This window comes from Orycteropus afer, unplaced genomic scaffold (genome assembly GCF_000298275.1).
Source record: "Orycteropus afer afer isolate SDZICR_OR568_19922 unplaced genomic scaffold, OryAfe1.0 scaffold00026, whole genome shotgun sequence".
NCBI classification, from domain to species: Eukaryota; Metazoa; Chordata; class Mammalia; order Tubulidentata; family Orycteropodidae; genus Orycteropus; species Orycteropus afer.
In genome coordinates, this window is record NW_006921613.1 from 11,124,297 (window position 1) to 11,146,192 (window position 21,896).

Below are 21,896 nucleotides of genomic sequence, written 5' to 3' on the forward strand. Positions count from 1 at the left end.
GTCCAAGCATGCCATAAGCTAGAGACCATTCCTAAAGTCTTCTGCTTAAATACAGGAAGCAGACCACATTCTCAAAGGCAGCTACTCAGCTGCTCCCAGTAGATTCTACCATGGAGTTGATTACCAGTCCCATCATGAGGAATACTACATCCAGCTGCTCAGCCACTTAACCGGGCCTAGCCAAGTTGACATACAAACGAAATCACCACACTACGGAAGTAGATTGCCCAAACCTCAGAGGGAAGACTGGGCAATCTACTTCCATAGTGATACCACTTCAGAAACCCAAGGAAGGGTCGCTGCTATGAATCAGTTCCAACTCGCTGGCAGTGAGTTTGGTTTATTTTGGAGAGTGCCTCTAGTATGTGAAGAGGGGTGATATGGGAATCTCCCACAATCTTCTGTAAATATGTCTATAAAATATTACAGGTGAAATTTCAGCCTGGGGCTGCAGTAGGGAGAAACAAGTAAAGACAACCAAACCTTTCTTTTCTTTTTAAATTTTAATGTTTTATTCTGATTTGGGTGAAAGTTTACAGAGCAAACTGGTTTTCCATTCAACAAGCCATACACATTTTGCTTTGTAACATTGACTGTAATCCCTACCCTGTACAGCACTCTCCCCATTTCATCCCTGTGTTCACCATACTATCACCCTTCTTTCCTGTCCCTTCCTGTCTTCTGAACTTTATTCCTGGGTAAATCCTGCCCTTTTCATCTCATATGGTGATTGTTCTAAGGAGTGTGTACCTCCCTGGTGTTACTGTTCACCTTATAGGACTCGTTTGCCTGAAAGTTGAGCCATGGGGATGAGAGAACCAAATCTCTTAAGTAAGAAACAGCCTCTTCGAAGTACTGAGTATTTCACATGGCTTCTGTCAACCTAGACCCGAGGACTGCTAAGTCTCAATTTGGATCTTGCTATTTGGAGACCCTCCCAGAGAAGTGATCTTTTCCCAGGCTCAGACCAGCGTGTGACTTCAGAATAGAACATTTGTGCATGAAAAGAAACACATTTTAGCATTCCTACTTTCTACCAGCAGATGTCGCTGTGCACCTCATTAAACTAAAACCTGCAGTTTTGGAAAGAAAGCAATTTTCAAAGAATTAGATGTTTGAATCATCCATTTATAAAACTTATGAAACAGATAAGTAAAGCTCTCCTATTCTTTAGTCCTCGCCTGGAGGAAGTACACCAGATATTCAGAGACATGTGTCACTGAGGTGCAGTCTATAGGGGTTAGTATCCATGAAGTTCCAACTACAGCATTCTGGTTTGTGATAGCAAAGCTTTTTTGAAATTGCAGTTCTAGCTGGAATCCGAGCGCTGGTGGCATAGTGCCTAAGGCATTCGACTGTTAACCAGAAGGATGGCAGTTCAAACCCACCGGCCACTCCTCAGAAGGAAGGTTGGGCAATCTATTTCCATAGTGATACCGCCTCGGAAACCCAAGGATCCAACTCAGAGAGCAATGAGTTTTGTTTAGCCAATGTTCAGTCACGTGAAATGTCTGAAAGGGGAGGAGGTTAAGCAATTTGGATATTGGCTCTGGAATTTCTATCCCCTTTCACTCTTAGCGAAGAAATTTCTTATATTAGTGGCATTCAATTTACTCAAGCTCTGTTGAACTCCCAAACCAGAATTCTTATTTTTAATAAAGTTTTTGCAGTAAGATGGTGAAATTAAAGTACTTAATGATGGCTGATTAAGGATAACAGCTTTTACCTTCTACCCATCCTATCTTCTCAAAAGAAATATCTTTCACTCCCTTGCTACACTTGATGCTCCCATGGGACATCTCTTTGAACTTGGTGTAGGTGGGTGAGGTGAAAACATACACACCAAAACAATCACCAACACAACAACTTCTACATTTGCACTTCAATGACATTGCATTCAGTTTTCATGTTGTGCTACCATTCCTGCTATCCTTTTCTAAACCATTTCACCACTATTAACATAAAAAATAAAATAAAAAATAGCGACCCCTCCCTCAGTTTCTGAGGGGGTATGCAAGTAGATTGCCCAATTTTCCTTCTGAGGAGTGGCTGGTGGGTTTGAACCACCAGGCTTCTAGTTAGCAGTCAAATGCCTTAGGCACTACGCCACCAAAGCTCCCACAATTAGCATAAACTCAGTGATATGTTAGCTTTTGCCCTCTAAAGATGTCCGTGGAGTGGCTCATCCCATAATCTTTCTTGTAAAAGTTTAAAAGAACTCACCTTTCTTAGGAGCTGGCTTAGTAATGTTCAACTTGCCTGCTTTTTTAAACAAGGCTCGGATACCTCCGCTTCCTTCTTCACATTCATTGTCTTTGATAGTGGCTTCCAATGCCAGTCTCTCCTGTTCTAATTTCTCTAATTCTTCTGATAAAAAGAAGAAAGAAAATTGCTCACTTAACTCGGAGCAACAAAGTTTTTAGAAACAATCATATAAACTGCTTTAATATTAAAAGTGGTGTCTATGCATACAATTGGGAGCTCTGGTAGCATAGTGGCTAAGGCACTTGACTGCTAACCAGAAGGCTGGCGGTTCAAACCCACCAGCCACTCCTCGGAAGGAAGGTTGGGCAATCCTACTTCCGTAGTGATACTGCCTCGGAAACCCAAGGAGGGGTCGCTATGAGTCAGGGCTGACTCGACAGCACATAACAACAACATACATACAATTAAATGATCACAAATAGAATGATTTTTATGAATGATTATTAAAAAGTAAGGACCTCTGGTGGTGCAATGGTTAAGCATTTGGTTGCTAACCGAAAGATCAGCAGTTTGAACACACCAGGTGTTACATGGAAGAAAGATAAGGCAATCTGCTTCCCTAAAGATTTACAGCCTTGGAAATCCTATGGGGCAGTTCTACTGTGTTATAGAGGGTCACTATGAGCCAGAATCAACTGGATAGCAGTGGGTTTGTTTGTTTTGGTTAATTCATTGCCAGCAAAAACAAAAACAAACAAAAAACAGATCACTGACCTTTAAGGTCTTGTATGCTATAAGTCACTGAGTTATTAATATAAGCTTCTGGGTAAGATATTCCATGACTGGAAGTAACAAATTATAGACGTGCACTGGGTTTATGTCAGGCACTCAACAATGCCTCCTGAACTGAAGCATAAAACTAGAGAGCAAGAATTAAAGAAAGATAACCGAACCTTGTGATAAACTCTACAGATTCTGAATAAAAATTATAGAGGAAAACATCCACCAACAATTCCTTCTGATAAGCAAGGAAGTGGATCTGGAGCGAATGACTAACTCATTGTTGTCGAGTCGACTTGACTCATAGCGACCCCTCCTTGGGTTTCTGAGGCGGTATCACTACAGAAGTAGATTGCCCAATCTTCCTTCCGAGGAGGGCCTGGTGGGTTTGAACCACCAACCTTCTGGTTAGCAGTCAAGTGCCTTAGGCACTATGCCACCAGAGCTCCCAAGTGGGTGATTAAAGTCCAAGAAATAAGAGCTGAGGTTTCTGTGTGTCTGTCAGCTTGTTAAAAGAGGTCTCACAACACTGAAGTCTGGAACAATAGTCAAGCTATGCAACATTTCCTGTCCCAGGTTTATACCCTCTCTCCAAGCTTTTATGTTGCTTCTGATTGCCTCTTATCTTTCTTGGTTCTGATGGTGACAAAAATTCCTAACTGCTATAGAATGCATTGAATCCCTCTCTGACTTCAACCCACCTTAAACCAAAAACCAAACTCATTGCCATCAAACTAATTCCAACTCATGGCAACCCCAATACTTCCTTCCACAGAGCTGCTGATGGGTTTGAACAGCCAACCTTCTGGTTAGCTGTCAAATGCCTTAGGCACTGTGCCACCAAAGCTCCTTATTTTAGTTAGTGGTGGTGTTGTTGTTGGTATGTGCCTTCCAGTCGGACCTGACTGATAGCAATCCCTCCTTGGGTTTCCGAGGCAGTATCACTATGGAAGTAGATTGCCCAACTTTCCTTCCAAGGAGTGGCGTGGCTGGTGGGTTTGAACCGCCAGCCTTCTAGAAGGTTAGCAGTCAACTGCCTTAGGCACTACGCTACCAGAGGTCCTATTTTAGTTAGTAGTTGAGTGCAAATCATTTGTAGTACCAAAGACCTTCCAATTCAGGTTGGTTGCAGGGTTAATAAGACCTCAAAATCAGTCATATGACTGTGCCAAGCTGATGGGCCTTTTGGCTTATACTGGTTAAGCTGGCACTCTTGTCAGATGCCATCATCTTTTTCCTTCAGAGAACAGAGCCTTAGAATATGAGCAGTTACTAGGAAGAGGGTAGAATTCATAGATTCAGTGCTACAAAACACTGGTAAGACTTCTGTAAATGTCAACGCTCGAGCCCATTGCCTTATCTGTCTGTGAAGCGAGCTACACAAACTCTAGATTTATCAATTATGTACTAACTAAATCTGTCAGGACAGTCGTCTCCCTAGACGGTGCTGTTATTCAGCTACACAGAATTGTCTGGCTCCTTTCCAGGTCTGAGCAATTAATCTTTTGCCAGTGGCATCAGATTTAAGGGCAAATCACCCATGTGATTTCCTCAAAGCTTCAAAGATTCTCAAGGCCAGAAGCTATAGAAAATAGCTGAGAAACTAGACTGATGGTATTAAACTCAGAGAGTTGCTTACCACTGACTCTTGGAAGGTGAACACAGCTGCACTGCCTTGGGGTTCATGAGCAATTCAAGCTCTGCTGCTGGCTTATGTGACATTAGGCAAATCATCTACTTTTTCTAGGGTTCAAATTTCCTGTCTGTGAAATGGAAACGTGTAGCCCTGTCCCTTTTCAACCTTTCTAGCTTTGAAAATAACAACAACAACAACAGCTTTGAAAAGACAATAAACAGCAATTGCTACACAAACGCTTTGTAGCTCCTTAAAGAACAAACGTAAGTGCTTCCTACAGGTAGTGTATTTATGCAACTCTGGAAATGGGCTGAGTCATGGCAAGCAAATTGAAGACACTGAGAACCCTAGAAGTGATTTTAATAGTTACTGTTGACAGTACAATCTTTGGGTGCCAGGGACTGTGCTGCATTTCATCCCTTCCCAATCAACAATAGACAGTTCCTATTATTACCCACATTTTGTTAATGAAGAAACTGAGGGTCAGAGAGGTTAAGTAAATTGTCTCTCACACAAGTGTTGTTAGCTGCCGTTGAATTGCCCTTGACTCATGGTGACCCCATACACAATAGGATTGGATTGTTGTGATCCAGATCCATGGGACTTTCACTGACTGATTTTTTTGAAAGTAGATCGTCAAGCCTTTATTCCAAGTCTGTCTTAATCTAGAAGGTTTACTGAAGCGTGTTTAGCATCACAGCAACACACAAGCCTTCACTGAAAGGTGGGTAGTGGCTGTTTACTATACTGTGGCTAGGAATCGAACCCAGGTCTTTTGCATGGAAGGTGAGAATTCTACCACTGAACCACAACCGCCCCCTACCCTGCAAGCTTGCCTCCAAATCCTGTATGCTTCCTACATATAAGAAATAAGCCTTATTTTGGCTTATTACTATTATTTCAGAGCTATTTTTTTTTAACCTTTAACTTGTCATCATCAGATGAATCTGAACACTCCCAGGTACATGACATAATGCCAAGTTACCTACTCCCAATAACGTGTAACTTTAAAGGGTGGACCCTAAATATATGGGGGCGTATAGGAGGCTGCCACTGAGCGGCAGCAGCTGGAATTTGTCCTCAATACCCCCTGCTATGACCTACACTCCTGGGGTATGGGTGGCCAGCTATGGGGAACCTGCTCTTTGTAGTCATCCAGAAGCTTTTTTGGAGCCACAGTAAGAAACGCCCTCGGGAGAGGATTCTTTCTCATTTCTTTTTTGGCCTGTGATTAGCTGTGAACTGCCATGCTCTCTGTCCTCTAGTTTGGACAAAGGAGGAACAATGTAAGCCTTCTCTGTAACAGTCAGCTGGCTGAGCAAACCAGCAGCTACTCCAATAATCTACATGAAGGTATGTACACAGCCCACTCATGGCAGAGGAAACTGCAAAATCCCAGGCCTGAGAGACAAAACCAGGTTTTGCTTGAATGATTCAGATTCAGCAGTTCCCTCAAAGATAAGAGACCTGCAGGCTGTCAGAGAGACCCTGTTCCAAAGGCTAAAATCGGCTTGCTTTGCCACTTCGGATTTTCAGATCTACAGAGAGGTGTGATCACCGCTTGCACAGTGATTTTGCAAGTTCTTAGTAGAATTAATTCTTAATTATTTGCTTTGTAGGTGATCTAAGACCTCCTTCTGTGTGCTTCCCCCTTTCCTCATTTCAGTGCTAAACAGAAGTGATGTTTTGATTATCTCTTCTGAATCATCTATCCAGTGTACTGTTTGATTCTGTTTGCATGGGAAATCAAGAGCAGACTTTGTCAAAACATTTCTTTCAACAGGAGTGCTAGCCAGCTGACTTGCCAAAGTGTATCCTTAATGGTGCTGCAATTCCACTACTAGGAATATACCCAAAGAATAGAAAACAGATCTTCAAAAAAGTAAATGCACGCACATGTTCATAGCAGCACTATTTACAATAGCCAAAAGCTGGAGTCAGCCCAGAAGTTCATCAAGAGATGAATGGACAAACAAACTGTGGCATAGCCACACAATGGAATATTACTCAGCCATAAAAGGGTATAAAGTACGAGTAGCTACTACCAGATAGCTGAACCTCCAAAACATGAAATGAAAATGAAAGAAGTCAGACACAAAAGGTCACCTATTGGCCACAAAAAAGGTCACACATTTATATGGAATATCTAGGATAGATAAATCTATAGAGGCAGAAGGCACTAGTGGTTGCCAGGGGCTGGAGGGAGGAGGAAATGGGAAAAAGTATTTACTGGGTAAAGCATTTCGCTTTGGAGTGATAAAAATGTTGTGAAATTAGTTAGAGGTGACAGTTGCACAATACTGTGACTGTACCAAATGCCTCAGAATTGTTTACTTTAATATGGTTAATTTTATATTATGTGAATTTCACCTCAACGATTTTTTTTTTATTATTTTTATTTTTATTTTTTTTTATCAACATACCATTAGCCACAGGGGAAGCAAGGCAAGAAAGTGTGGATGGATAGGCAAGAGCTGATTTCCACTAGGCTGACGATAGAAATTATTCATTCCATCCATACTATGACCACCACCACTACTACTTCATAGTACCTCATTTGATCTCAATAATAATGCCAGATGCAGGCAGAGCTGCTATTATTCTCCCTATTTTACCAATAAGGAAGTGGGCTGGGGAAGTCCAAGTGATTTTCCCAAGCTGGTACAACTAGTAAGGAGTTCTGGTGGTATAGTGCCTAAGGCATTTGACTGCTAACCAGAAGGTTGGTGGTTCAAGCCCACCAGCCACTTACTCCACGGAGGGAACTTCCCTAAAGTTTAACCATGTTGGAAACCTAAAGAGGGTTGCTATGATTTGGAATCGGCTTAATGGCAGTGAATTTGGTTTGGTTTGGTTGGTACAGCTAAGGATCCAAGTCTTCTGTTTTCAATTCTGACGTCCTTTCCTCTTTACCATCCTTCTTCAGCAATCGGCCCTGACTGCCAGGATTTCCTTCTGCCAGTGTCTCACTCTGTTTTGTATGGCGTCACTTGAGTCTGAACCAACTCAGTGGCACCTAACAACAATAACCAGCCAGTATCTATCTGTTAAAGGAATACCCAGTCTGCATTTTTCCAAGAAACCATCCTCAATCAGAATTGGTCTCTTCTACATTTCCACAATACACTGCTTACACCTTCCAGTAAATTCAAGTAACTCGAAGTGTCTGACACTTAAGTGTTTTAAGATATACGTCTATTTTACTCCACTAGAATGCAAATTCCTAAAGGGCAGAGCTTATGCCAAAATACATTACAGACATTTACTGAATGTTTGCTTTGTGCTAACTATAAATCCAAACGTTTTGTAATCATCATATCTTTTAATCCAAAAGAGCAAATCTATGCAGTATGTACTGTAATTATTCCCATTTGATAATGTGAAAAGTGAAATGCAGAGAAGATAATTGGTTTGATGAAGGTCACACCAACAAAAAGTATCAAAGCTGGGATTTGAACCCAGGTTTGTCTGATTCCAAAGCATATACTTGGACGTCATACATTTTTGCCCACATTCTTAGTTGTACCACCCTTCCCTGCTAGTGCCTGGCACAATATTTTTACATGATATACACTCAAGAGTAGTTTGCTGAAATAAATAAAAGGATAGGTCAGTTCTGTTCCATACAGCTCAATACTTTTCAAAGCATTCTATTTATAAAGGAAGAAAAGTCAAGCCAAAGACTGTCAGGGATGGAGGGAGGAGTGTGCATGTGGAGGGGTAAGTACAGCAGAAAATGTTTGAGAGAACTGAAGTTAGCCTTGTATGTATACAAAGTGTTCTGAACCATTGTTACTATATTGTCTTGTTCTTTATAAATTGGTTATATGGTAATAAATTGGAGAGACTATATTTTGAAATTCAATTTAGCTGTTAAGATTGCTTTGAATGTTCTATCCCCAGTCTTTTTTCTAAAGATGTCTTTTAGAAATAGGCAGGAGTCCACAAATGACAATCTGGAGATTTAAGGATAGACAGTGGTCAATTGTCTGACAACAGAAGGCAAAGCAGGGAAATCCACTGGGGAATAACATGCCTTCCCATTTCACAGCATCCTTTCGCTTTATTAATTATTAAATTATGATTCTTTCCTTGGTCAATCAACTGAAAGCTGTAACTGCTCATATGAATCAATGTGCTGTGCCCCAGGTGAAGTCTAGTTGAATTGAAGGCAGGAAGCAATCCTGCAGTGGTTGCCTTCCAATCAAGTAATTATTTACTACACTGCCATCTGTCTTTATTTTGCTAAGCTACTCGATCAGACACAGCAGTATCCCTGTACTCCGAGATGGCCATAAATCCTGTGGTACTTACACGGAACACTTGACCACAATATATTGCAAATCACGTTTCATCACTTTATTTGCTACCAATACAATTTGGATTCTTTGTTGTAGTTGGCAAACTTGCTGAATACCCCTAGGAAGTGAACAATATGAAATACAGCATTTTTTGGTGTGTTGTTGGGCGATAAATTAACTTATTAAATGATCAGCCATCGGAATTGAGTTGCAGCAGTATGTTAGTTATAATGTGATGAGCACTGATCTTATTTATATAAAAAGTTATTCTCCTCACATAAGCCTGTAACACAGTATAGAAATAATTGTCATTAGCTGGTAAATTACCTATAAAGCTGATTTTTATTCACTGCTTTATTAACTACAGTATATGGGCACTTTGAATTGCCAATATTTCCTTTAAATTATAATCTGTGATGGCACTATGGTGTCTGTGTTGGAAAAGCTATGAAGACGATCATTAACATAGTGTAATGCAATGTGTAAGATTTATCAGGCACTTATTAAGCCCTATATTACAGTATAATATAATGAAACACAAGCTTATCTCTTCCAATTCAAAATCTCAAATGAGGTTTGTGTCATAAATTTCATAAACTTCAAAACAACGCATGGAAATGTGGTGTTAAGTTAATTTCTATCATTATGCTGTTGTCTTTTTTTTCCACATGTTCTTCATGTATTTACGTAACATTGTTTTTTTGTTTACCCTAGATATTTGGTACTTATAATTATTTTATTAGCATCCCACTGTATTTTCTCTCTCTTGGCTAAGAAGCAGAAAATTTAAAACATCAAAGTTGATTTAAATATGATACGTCTCCTGGGAAATTAAAAAGGGGATGCAGTTCACTGCCAGGATTCTTTCAGAAATACTACAGAACTCAGTTGCTATATTGCTTTGTAGAACTAAATTGACGGTACATTGTGGTGGTTGGAGTAACAATGAGTGGGGGCAATATTATTCAGCTACATCATATCTTTCAGCTTGAAGAGATCAACATAGCATACAAAGCTAATGTGTCATTTAAACATACATTGAATTTTGTGTTTTCATTTTTTAAGTGGAAAAACAACCATACAGCACAATGGCTGAAAAAGTAAAACAAGAAAGTTAGCAGCAGAGCATGTCTCTTAATATTACTATCTTGTAATCACCCTCAAAGTGACAATCTACCTTATATGGGCAGCACCTACATTGGATGTTTTAAAGAATGCTTGGAAATAACTTTGCCCTTTTCTCATATCTCAGATTTCACCACTGCCACCATTATGTAAATCATTGCCCTATGTCTCTTTCTAAAAAAGATAGAATACGAAATTACTGGTCAGATGAAATCTGGTGAGACTCCCAATACTATGACCCTGGAATACATTCAGCACCTGGAATAAAACTCACCCCCAGGGGCAGGCTCTCAGCCCAATAGTTAACAAGATGTACACGCAGACCACTCAACCCAGGATGATGCACTCACATACTCTATGGTAATACATCCCTTAGAGCAATAGACCATGGGACACCAGAGAACCAACATTCAAACTAAGGAAATGCAGGACAAACAGGAGTGCATCAATATAAGGGGCACAGGGGGAGGGTTGCAGGGTAGGGAGGGGAGGAGACTGGGTTAGGGTTGGATATGGCGAATGGGGAATGAAACTAAATGTACGCATTACATTGAATATAAAGTTCTTAAAATAAAAAAAAAAAAAAAGAAAGAAAGAAACCCAAAATAAAATAAAAAAGGTATACTAATTTTCAAAGAGACATAGGTTTGAGTTACAGCTCTACCAATTACTAGCCTTGTGAGTGTTTGGTAAGCCTCCATTTTATTAGCTGTAAAATAGGGACAATAATAGTATTTTCCTCATAGGCTACCTGGGAAGATAAATGGTATACATAAACATGAGGTATAATCCAAAAAACAAACCAAACTCACTGCTGTCAAGTCGGATCCAACTCATAGCGACCCCTCCTTGGGTTTCCGAGGCAGTATCACTATGGAAGTAGATTGCTCAATCTTCCTTCAGAGGAGTGGCTGGTGGGTTGAACTGCCAGCCTTCTGGTTAGCAGTCAAATGCCTTAGGCACTACGCTACCAGAGCTCCTTGAAGTATAATACTTGGCATATATAAATGCTCAAGGATATTGGGTTTTGTTATTAATTGATTAAGTTCTACTAAAAATAAAACACAACCCACTGCCATTGAGTGTATTCCAACTCACAGCATCCTCCTTTGGGTTTCCAAGGAGGTAAATCTTTACAGAAGTAGATTGCCTCATCTTCCTCCTGCAGAGCAGCTGGTGGGTTTGAACCACTGACCTCTGGTTAGCATCCAAATACCTTACCCACTATGCCACCAGACCACCTATGTTCTACTAGGAAGATATACAAAAATAAATCAAGAATAATGAGTGGGAATTAGTAACCTGATCTGGAGATGCAAAAAGTACATAGAAGAGAAAAGGGACCTAGAAAAAGGAGACTGGAGGCACCAAAGATACCATTTATATAAGCAACAGTGTTGGATAGGGTAGAATCTACTCCCACTTTTATTTTTTAAAGCTCTTCATACATAATCATATAGTATACAGAATCACATAGTGGCTCTCTGTCCTATACAAATGCTTGATCTTTAGTTTCTTCTTCTTTTTCCGTCTCTTTGAAAATACACTAGAATGGTTGCATTAGAAAATTAATCTCATCAAATCATATTCTCTTCTGTTCTGGTGGAGATAACCAAGAAAGAACCAAATGGAATCAGGCACTAGCACTCTCAAATCCTTTATATACTTCTTCTTTCTCCTGAACTACCTCAGGAAAACACTGATCCCCTTCTACTCCTAATGATGATCAAATGTTGCTAGAGAAAACTGGACAACCATAAATGGGTTTTCCATTCTTGTATGCTGATAAATTGTTTGACTTTCTGTCCCCCATCATGCCTATTTTAAACTCTTATTAATGTCTTCTCATCCTCAGTCAAGCCATGTGTCTCTTGCTTTTAGAAATAAACCACTGCTCCTACTTCAAAGAGAGACTATTTTGCATGACCTTCCTCAACTTACTACCATACTCTTACAAATCCATGCACAGCATCACCAATACCTCCTCTGAACCAATTTTAGGAGATGAAGTGCTTTTCTTCTCTTTCAGGGCATCTATGCCCTTCTCTGAATTACTCCTTGTTCTCCCAGGATCTTACTCCATGGGTCACCATTCCTTTGCCTGCATCTTATCTCTTCCACTTGGTGGGCTCATTTCCTCAGTCTGAAAGCATATCTGTGTCTCCCATTCTAAGGTCTACAGGTATTCCTATCATAAATCTCCTCAATCTCATTCTCTGTAGGATTGAAACTTCTCAACGTGGTTGGTGACATCTATATTCTCTGCTTCCTTGACTCATATTCTCTCCTCAACCCACTGTGATCTGGATTCTGCCAACACTGCTCTAACAGAAATTGCTCTCACTAAGATTATTTGTGTGATGTCAGTGATTAATTCCAAGGAACACATCATTCATTTATCTTACTGAAATTTTCTGCTATTGACAATGTTGATTACTGTCCCCATTTTGAGCATGCTACTGTTATGGCTTCCATGTCACCATACACTTCTGGTTTCCTCAACTTTTGCTGCCTCCCCTTTAAGGCCTTTCTCCTATGTCTTAGGCTCTCCAGTATGAATGTCCTTTAGGTCACTTTGTCAAAGGCCATGGTTCCAGTTTTCCCCTTAATTATGATGTCTTTGAAATCTACATCTCCAGCTCAGACTTCTTTAAGGCTAAGACTCAAATATCTAACCACCTATTTGGTCACCCACAGTAGGATTTCCCAATAGAGTTTATTTAAAATTGAGCCAGGCATCTTCTTCTCATTATATGTCCTTTTCCTCTTGTATTTCCCATTTCCATTGATTCCTCGACAGTTCATCTGATCAGCCAAAGAGTCATTCTTCACTTCTCTTTCTCCCTTATTCCACACATCCAATCAGCCCCCAAATGCTGCCTTTTAGATCTCCTAATTATTTCCAAATTCTGTCTTTGTGTCTCCAGCCCTACTGAGATAGCCCTGGTTCAGGCTGTCATCTTCTCTTGCTTTGATTGTTGTAAATCTGGCTCCTCCTTATATTGGCCATCTTAATATTTCACTATTCTCTGCTTCCTAGGTTTCATTTCAATAACACTAATCTGCTTTCAGTTGCCATCTCTTCCTCCATGTTTCCATGTGTCCATGCCTTTGTTAATGCTGTCCTTTTTGCTAGGAATGCCACTCCCCAATCTTGCACCTTATTTTTTTTCTCCTTCAACACTGCCTAGTGTTCTAGTTGAATTGTGTCTCCCAAAAAGATATGTTGAAGTCCTAATCCCTTGTACCTTAGAATGTGACCGTATTTGGAAATAAGGTCTTTGCAGATATAATTAGTTAAATTAGCATTAGGTTATACTGGAGTATAGTGGGCCCTTATGCACTATGACTGGTGTCATGAAATGAGGAGAAGAGACACAAACAGACAGACACAGAGGGAAAATGGCCATATAAAGACAGAGGCAATAATTGGAGTCATGCTGCCATAAACCAAGGAATGTCTGGTTCTAGTAAAAGCTGGAAGAGACAGGGAAAGATCTTTCACTAGAGACATCAGAGAAAGGAGGAACCTGCTGACACCCTGAATTCAGGCTTCTGGCCTCCAGAACTGAGAAAGAATAAATTTCTGTTGTTTTAAGCCATCCAGTGTGTGATAATGTGTTAAGGTAGACCTAGAAAAATTATAAACCTAGTTAACTCCTACTTATCCACTAATTCTTAATTGAAGGGTAATTTCCCTAGAAAGCCCTCTTGCAGTTAAGTTCTTCTCCTCTTTTTCCCATAATACTCTACCTATACCTATGTTGTTGTTGTTGTGTGCAGTCAAGTAGGCCCCGACTCATAGCGACCCCTCCTTGGGTTTCCGAGGCAGTATCACTATGGAAGTAGGATTGCCCAACCTTCCTTCCAAGGAGTGGCTGGTGGGTTTGAACCGCCAGCCATCTGGTTAGCAGGCAAGTGTCTTAGCCACTATGCTACCAGAGCCCCTACCTATACCTATAGTCATGCTAATAATAGATCCATTTTCCTTACTAGGCTCTGAGTCTCTTGAGAATACAGTCTACCTAGCACCTGTTGTTGTTAGGTGAGTCAATTTTCGACTGATAGTAACCCCTATGTGACAGAGTAGATCTGTCTCATAGAATTTTCAAGACGATAATATTTACAGGAGCCAATTGTCAGTTATTTCTCCCACAGAGCTACTGGATGGGTTCAAACTATTCACCTTCCAGGTAGCAGCCAAGTGCTCAACCATTGTGCCACTAGAGCTTCTTTGATACACAGTTGTGTGCCATGGAGTCGATTCCAACTCATAGCAAATCTATAGGACATAGTAGACTGACCCATAGAGTTTCCTAGGGTATAGGAACTATAGATTATTAGTGTCACTATGAGTTGGAATTGACTTGACTGCAGTGTATTTTTTTTTCATCCTTATCAGGGCAAATCGCCAGATCCTTTCTCCCAGGAAGCTGCTAGTGAGTTGGAACCACGGACCTTTTGATTAGCAGTCGAGTGCTTGATCATTGTGCCACCAGGCCTCCCTGATACATATTGTTATTTGCTGTTGAGTTGGACCCGACTCATAGTGACCCTTCCTTGGGTTTCTGAGGCAGTATCACTATGGAAGTAGACTGCCTCATCTTCCTTCCGAGGAGTGGCTGGTGGGTTTGAACCGCCAGCCTTCTGGTTAGCAGTCAAGTGCCTTAGGCACTATGCTACCAGAGCTCCCCCTGATGCATAGTCAAACCAAAATCAAACTTACTGTCACCAAGTTGATTTTGACTCATAGCAACCCTGATACATAGTGAAAAAACAAAAACAAGCTCACTGCCATTGAGTCTATTCCGAATCACAGTAACCCCTTTTGGGTTTCTGAAGCAGTGAATCTTTACAGAATTAGATTGCCTAGTCTTCTTTCCATGGACTAGCTGGTGGGTTTGAACCACCAACCTTCTGATTAGCAGGCAGATGCCTTAGGCAATATGCCACCAGAGCGCCTATGACACATAGTAGGCACTCTGAAAATATATGTTGAAATAATGAAATTAACACAGAAATAAATCTTCAGGGGAACTAGCATTGCTTTGGCCTATTGTGAAGTTCAGATGAAGAAAGAAATCATGGTTTGGTAAACTGTCCTAACCTTTCAGTGACTTTTTAGTTGTGGCTGTTACTTCATACACAGAGGATATGTTTAAATTCTAGGACTAAACAAGTATACCAAATCCTCTGCTAGGAAAAAGCAGAGTCACTAATCTGAATTAGTGTGTCTGCCTCCTACTTAGATTAGTGATTCACAGCGTGATACATTTCAGGCTCATTTCCATGTTAGCTACAAACCAGATCACAGACTCTTAAAAACAAAATGCATGTTTCTCCAAGGAAAGAATTAATCTTCATTTTCTGAAACATTTTGCAGAAATTAATTTGGCAGTTTGTTTTACCGAAGGTATTTATTTTCAGTGATGTGTTTTTGTGATAAGAAAAATAATTGATGGCTACCTTGAATTACTCTATATTTCTGGTTAGCAAGACAAAGGCCACTTGTGTTGGCCATGGGGAAAATACTGGGGGTGCACACACTGGGGGTCAGTACAGGAAAGTAAGCTCCATTGTTGGGGGTTTGTCTATAGTTGAACTGCTGTATGACTAGCACCTAGAAAAGTGTCCAGCACAGAGTAAGTGCTCAATCAATATTTGTTGGTTGAATAAAAGATGTACTTACCTTGCACCTGAAGTACCTGAGAGATATCAAACCCTTGGCTGATTCTGACTATGACCACGCCAATCTCAAAATCAAGTGCATCACTGAAAGTGAAGCAAAATGGTTAGTGATTTAAATAGCTGCTTTAATATCCAAACTCTGAGCTACTATGAAACTTGGTTCTAGGATTTTGATATAAAATTAAACTATTAGCATTCACATTTTAGAATACAGCCAAGAGCTGCATCCTTTTCTGTGTGTTTGTTTTCTCTTTCCTGCCTTTTAAAAATGTATCCTGGGTAAAAAACAAAATAAAACAAACCAGTTGTTATCAAGTTGAGTCTGACTCATGGTGACCCCATGTGTTGCAGAGTAGAACTGTGCTCCATTAGGTTTTCATGGCTGGGACCCTTTGGAAGCAGACCACCAAGCCTGTCTTCCAAGGCACCTCTGGGTGAGTTCAAATTGCCAACCTTTGGCCAGGCGTGGAGGGCTTGACCATCTGTACTACTGTATCCTGGGTACCAAAATAAACCAAACTCACTGCTATCGAGTCAGATCCGACTCATAGCGACCCCTCCTTGGGTTTCCGAAGCAGTATCACTATGGAAGTAGATTGCCCAACCTTCCTTCCGAGGAGTGGCTGGTGGGTTTGAACCGCCAGCCTTCTGGTTAGCAGTCAAGTGCCTTAGGCACTACACCACCTTACCCTGGAGCCATCTTATTAAAATAATACTATCAACTAGAATTCTGACAAGGAGATTTTCATGTATTCTCAAAGAATTTGTTCTTTTATAAAGTAAAGAAAATAATCACTTTCATATTTAGAACAGAGTTTTCAAGTTGCAAAGGCCCTTGGAAATTGTCAGCCAAGCTTCCTACCTATTGAAGAGGAATCTTTCTACAATACTTATGACATTGAGTTCCTGCCTAAAAATCTCTTCTGTTCCTCTAAGGAACTTTCACCATTGACTCGGGCAGGCCATTTGAGGAAGAGCTTTTTCACAGCAACTCTGTGTAGCTGGAGACGATTCTTGTGCCTTCTCTTCACCTGCCCAATGGAATGAATCACCCAGAAAGGGAAAGAAAGGCTCTCTTTTCTTTTATCTCTGTCCCTGTAGAATATGTTTTCTCTGGTCCTAAATAGCAAGCCGAAGCAATTAATACTCTGAGTTCATTTAAAATTTTCTCCCCAGGAATCCCTTTGCTGGTCTTCTAACACTTGAAACCTAGGGCCCTTTCCATTGGGTCACCTTCCCCTAGACACACTGCAGTATGGTGAGTGCCCCACATTAGGCAAGCAACTTTTCAATGGGTAAAGTAAACCTGCCGCTCCTCAGAAGGAAGATGGGGCAATCTACTTCCGTAGTGATACTGCCTTGGAAACCCAAGGAGGGGTCGCTATGAGTCGAGTCCAACTCAATGACAAATAGCAACAACAAAGTAAACCTGGATTTTCAGATAAGGATGTAAATAAGTTCAGTGTGAATATCCACTCAAAATTCAAACCACAAATGATCTTCACTTAACAAAACAGATCCATCCTAGCAAAAGTTGGGAGAAGGTAAATTCTTGATAAGCATATCCTTGATTGTCCTTGATTACAAAAAATAGATAACATGGTCCAACAGAACATATTTAGATTCTGTGTTAAGCAAAATAGTGGCTCCACAAAGCTGTCCACATCTTATTTGCCGAAGCCTGTGAATTTGTTATGTTATAGGGCAAAAGGGACTTTACAGATGTGATTAAGTAATTATGTGATCCAGATGTGATTAAGGACTTTGAGATGGAGAGATTATCTTGGATTATCTAGTGGGGCCCAAAGTAATCACAAATAGTGGCATCCCTAGGGAGGTACCGACCACACTGTATGACACTGTCAAGAGGGGGTGACACAAAAATGATTGTCCATAAAATTTTCATGCAGTGTTTTGGCAGAAATTTATTATTTTTTATAAAACGTCCCTGTAGTTAGTTAAAACATGTTTTGTAAACCAACTTTACATGTATCAATATACCTTCAAGGCTGAAACTCTATGGTAATTTACTTTTTGAACCTTCTAATGCACTCTGGTCAGAGGTGTCATTATTGCCTGATGACAATGATGCTTCAAATCATGAGGTTTTGCCTGACTGTGCTATAAGCATGTGCCCTTGTTTTCATTGCCACTGGTGTTTTTATATGTTCTGATTTTGTCAAGTTTTCTGGTTTCTTAGCTACAATATTGTAGTGATTAGTATTTTTGAACCTATATCAATAACTTTTTTGAGAATGAAGTAGTAATGAAGGAAAAAAAGGATAAAAATTAAAAAAGACTTCTGCTTAGTTATTAATAATGTAACTGTTAATGTTATAATTCAGTGTAGAAAGATTTTATAAAACAATCTTATTGTTAGTGTTCACGTAATCTAAGAAATATTATATTTAAGCAATTTACAGCTACATTTATCATATATTATTCTATGATTAAAATTGATAATAAACTTTACTAAAGATTCCATGTGGTCTGCTACAGTAGGAGATCAACTGGGGGAGGCATATGACACCATGAGTTACTACACTTGGTGACAGAAACCTTAGTGATGCCACTGATCACGAGGGTCCTTAAACATGAAAATGAGAGGCAAAAGATGAGGTCAGAGTGATGTGCTGTGAGAAGGACTCAACCCACCATTGTCAGCCATGGGCCAGAGAATGTAGACAGCCTTTAACAAAAGCCAAACTTGTTGCTGATAATGATCAACTCTGACTCTTGGTGACCCCATGAGCTTCACAGTGAAACTGTGCTCCTTAGGGTTTTCAATTACTGTAATCTTACAGAATTGAGATTACTTCCTTTAAGACCTTTCTTCTGTGGGTGGATTCAAACCACAAACCTTTTGGTTGGTAATGGCATACAAACTGTCTGTGACACCCAGGGACAGCACTAGGTAACCAACCAACCAATCAAACGCATTGCCACTGAGTCGATTCCAATTCATAGGGACACTATAGGACAGAGTAGAACTCTCTCATAGGGTTTCAAAGGCCATATTCTCTATGGAGCAGACTGCCACATCTTTGAAGAAAACAAGGAAAGGAATTGTACCCTAGAACTATTAGAAGCAAGTGCAGCCTGGCCCATACTTTGATTTTACCCCCACTGAGACCATTGTCAGACTTCTAATCTACTGAACTATAAGAGAATAAATTTGTATCATATTGTTTTAAAGAATTCAATTTGAGGTAATTTGTTATAGCAGCCATAGCAAACTAATGTAGATTCCAATTAAAATTAAACCATACCTTCTTGCTAAAGGGGTACTGAGTTTCTGTCTGAGGTGATGAAAAATTTTTGGAAATTGTAGTAATAGTCATACAACATGGTGAATGTAAATAGTATCACTGACTTGTACACTTAAAAAGGGTTAAGATGGCAAAAATTTGTATTAAATATATTTTTGCCACAAATAAAAAACAATAGGAGAAAAAAAATAATAAAAAATTAACCACAGTTAAAAGTATTACAGACCTTTAATAAAGACCTATACTCAAAGAAAAATGATAACTACTGTACTATTGCAATAATATCCCACATTAAGAATAATACTGTGTTTTACTTTCAGTCATAAAAGAACAAAATAACTGGAAGGAGAAATACAATGTATATATATGATCATCTTGCTTCTCTATTAACCTCATGCCTAAGATAGCAAAGTCATTTATCTTTACCAACCTAGCTAAGTTTAAACTAGTACAACCTTAACAATAAACTTTATTACCAAGAAGTCATTCTTTATTTTGTTATAAAAGCTAGAGGTCTCTTCACGTCAGTATGACTGAGTTTGATTATTTTGGTCCCTTTTCTAGTATCTTTGGAAGATAACCCAAAGTAATTTTGTATCAAATAATGGGCAGTTTGATTGAAGATTTACACATTTTCTTCCCAGTTTCTTATTTTTTGTCTTCCTCTACCTGTTTAGTCCCTAGAGGTGAGAAAGAAATTTTACTGAAGAATCTACATAATAGAAGGTAGATCTAATCCACTTCTAAGAATGTCTGCTCAGCAAATGATCATGACTCTACGAGTATCCAAACAGTGTTGGCTGAGCCTGTAAGAGTCTGTCCCTGATCACCTGGTTAAGTTAATATTTAAATTATATATTTATTAATATTAAATGAGTATTTAGTGCACTTAGAGCACCAACAGGAGCCAGATGGCAGCACGTGGCATCCAGGCCTCACACGTTTGGGAAACAGAATTCAAAAGAATGCATATAATTTCAGAAGATGAAAACTATTTTCTTATGCTTCTTTATAGTAGAACTAATATTTGAATGCTTTTGTTATGATGTTGCATAAATCTCTCCCAAATAGTGATAAATGTGATGTTCATTTTAGCAGAGAGCAGAGGAAATAGACTGGTACAAGAAGCGCTAAGTATATGCTTGTTGTGAAAGAGTGAGAATTTCTTCCCTGTACATTATGGACCTATAAATGCAGCCATATTACTTAGGCATATTCTGTACTCTGTGCAATAAAATCAGGGCAAAGCCAGACCCCAGACAGAGGACACTTTCCATGTACAGAGGTGGTTATTGGGTATAGTTAACATGTCCCCTCTTGAGAGGAGATTGATTAATTATTTTCAAGTCTGGAAGAAAGGCTCAATTACCTATAAGGATCAATGAGGACACCCTGCTTCTCTCTGTATGTGTAGAGTTTATATTCTCTGATTCCAAAGAAGGAATGGAGCAAGCCCACAAAGTTTTGGGTGTATATATATTTTTATGGTGTTAAGTTTCAGGTTTGAATTCTGATGGTTCTGGGTTGCAAACCCAGCTCCACCACTTATTAACTCTGTGATTTTTCAGCAAGTTACTTAAATTTTAATGGTTGTTTCTCTGCTTGTAAAATAGGAAAAAGGATAGTACTTACTTCAAAGGCTTCTTGTAAGAATTAAGTGGGATAATTGATGTTAAAGATGTTAGCCCAGTGCCTGCTAATCCTTTGAGGACTGTTATCATTGCCTCTTCCCCAAGACTCTTCAAATATTTAGCTATTGCCAAAGCTAACTCACTGCTGTGGAGTTGGATCTGACTCATAGCAACACCTCCTTGGGTTTCTGAGGCAGTATCGCTATGGAAGTAGGTTGCCCAACCTTCCTTCCGAGGAGTGGGTTGGTGGGTTTGAACTGCCAGCCTTCTGGTTAGCAGTCAAGTGCCTTAGGCACTATGCTACCAGAGCTCCTATTTAGGTATTAGATGTCATATATCATTTTAAAACTCACATTTGTGCACATAAACCATTCTGCTACACACCGGAGGCATTTGGCACATTGGGTTCCCTTATCAACAAAGGGAGCTCTGAGGCCCTGGGATAGTGAACGGGTTACCCAAAGCCCAGAAGACAATGACTGAAATGGGTATACCAGTCAACCTAAGACACCAGGTATTTTTAAAGAAAAAAATCTTCTCTTACCTAGCAGACAGACCTTGCTTTTAATCTTGTAAATAACCTTCACTGTATTGTTTACTTTTTCCTTTGACCTTGATATTTCCCCCACTCTGCCTTCTCTAACACTCTGATTCAGCAAGTTCCATTACTGGCAGTGTTATATTCACATTGGTGAAGAATTCAGAGTAACAGAGGAACATGCTCTTCTCGGGCAGTTTAATCTGGTACAACAGTGTTGGTTATTCATTGCCCTGGTTAGTGCTTCATAAAGAAGAATACATCTTGAAAGCCATCACTTACTGTAGGATTCCTACATAGTTCTCAATCTCTGTCAGGGGAGCTTTCCTCCAGTTTTTTTTATATCCAATCACCAGAGTGTTTGGTTTCATTCTTCCCAAGCCTGAGGCCTAAACAGAAGACATAAAAATATGGGCAATCTTTACATACCCGGAAAACACCACCACAAATGAAAAATAATGTCCAAAAGAGCATCGAAGTAATGTTCTGAAGATTCTGAAGATTAGATTACGTTTTAGTGCATGTCCTTCATGCCTGTACCCAAGCATAAAATAGGAAGATTAGTTCTAAATCATCTTAGCCATAAATGGATTTTAGATGACAGAAATGTAGCTTTTCTAAATTAGCAGTCATTTGCATTTCTTCTGACACACTCATTAAAATGGTTCAATAATTTAAAATCAAGTGAGTGTTGGCTTAGCTGTTGGTATGTGTGTTGTAACT

General features: G+C 39.7%; 1 protein-coding gene across 1 annotated transcript in view; it reads right to left on the minus strand.

Annotated features, from left to right (window-relative positions):
• The window catches only part of SLC12A1 (solute carrier family 12 member 1), a 124,277-nt gene that overhangs the window by 18,523 nt on the left and 83,858 nt on the right, over window positions 1-21,896 (minus strand). Inside the window, exons 18-20 of the mRNA XM_042783677.1 lie at window positions 21,456-21,562; window positions 15,737-15,819; window positions 2,224-2,367 (exon numbers count right to left, since the gene is read on the minus strand). Of these exons, the coding sequence (XP_042639611.1) occupies window positions 2,224-2,367; window positions 15,737-15,819; window positions 21,456-21,562 (334 nt within the window). The remainder of the gene's footprint in view (window positions 1-2,223; window positions 2,368-15,736; window positions 15,820-21,455; window positions 21,563-21,896) is intronic.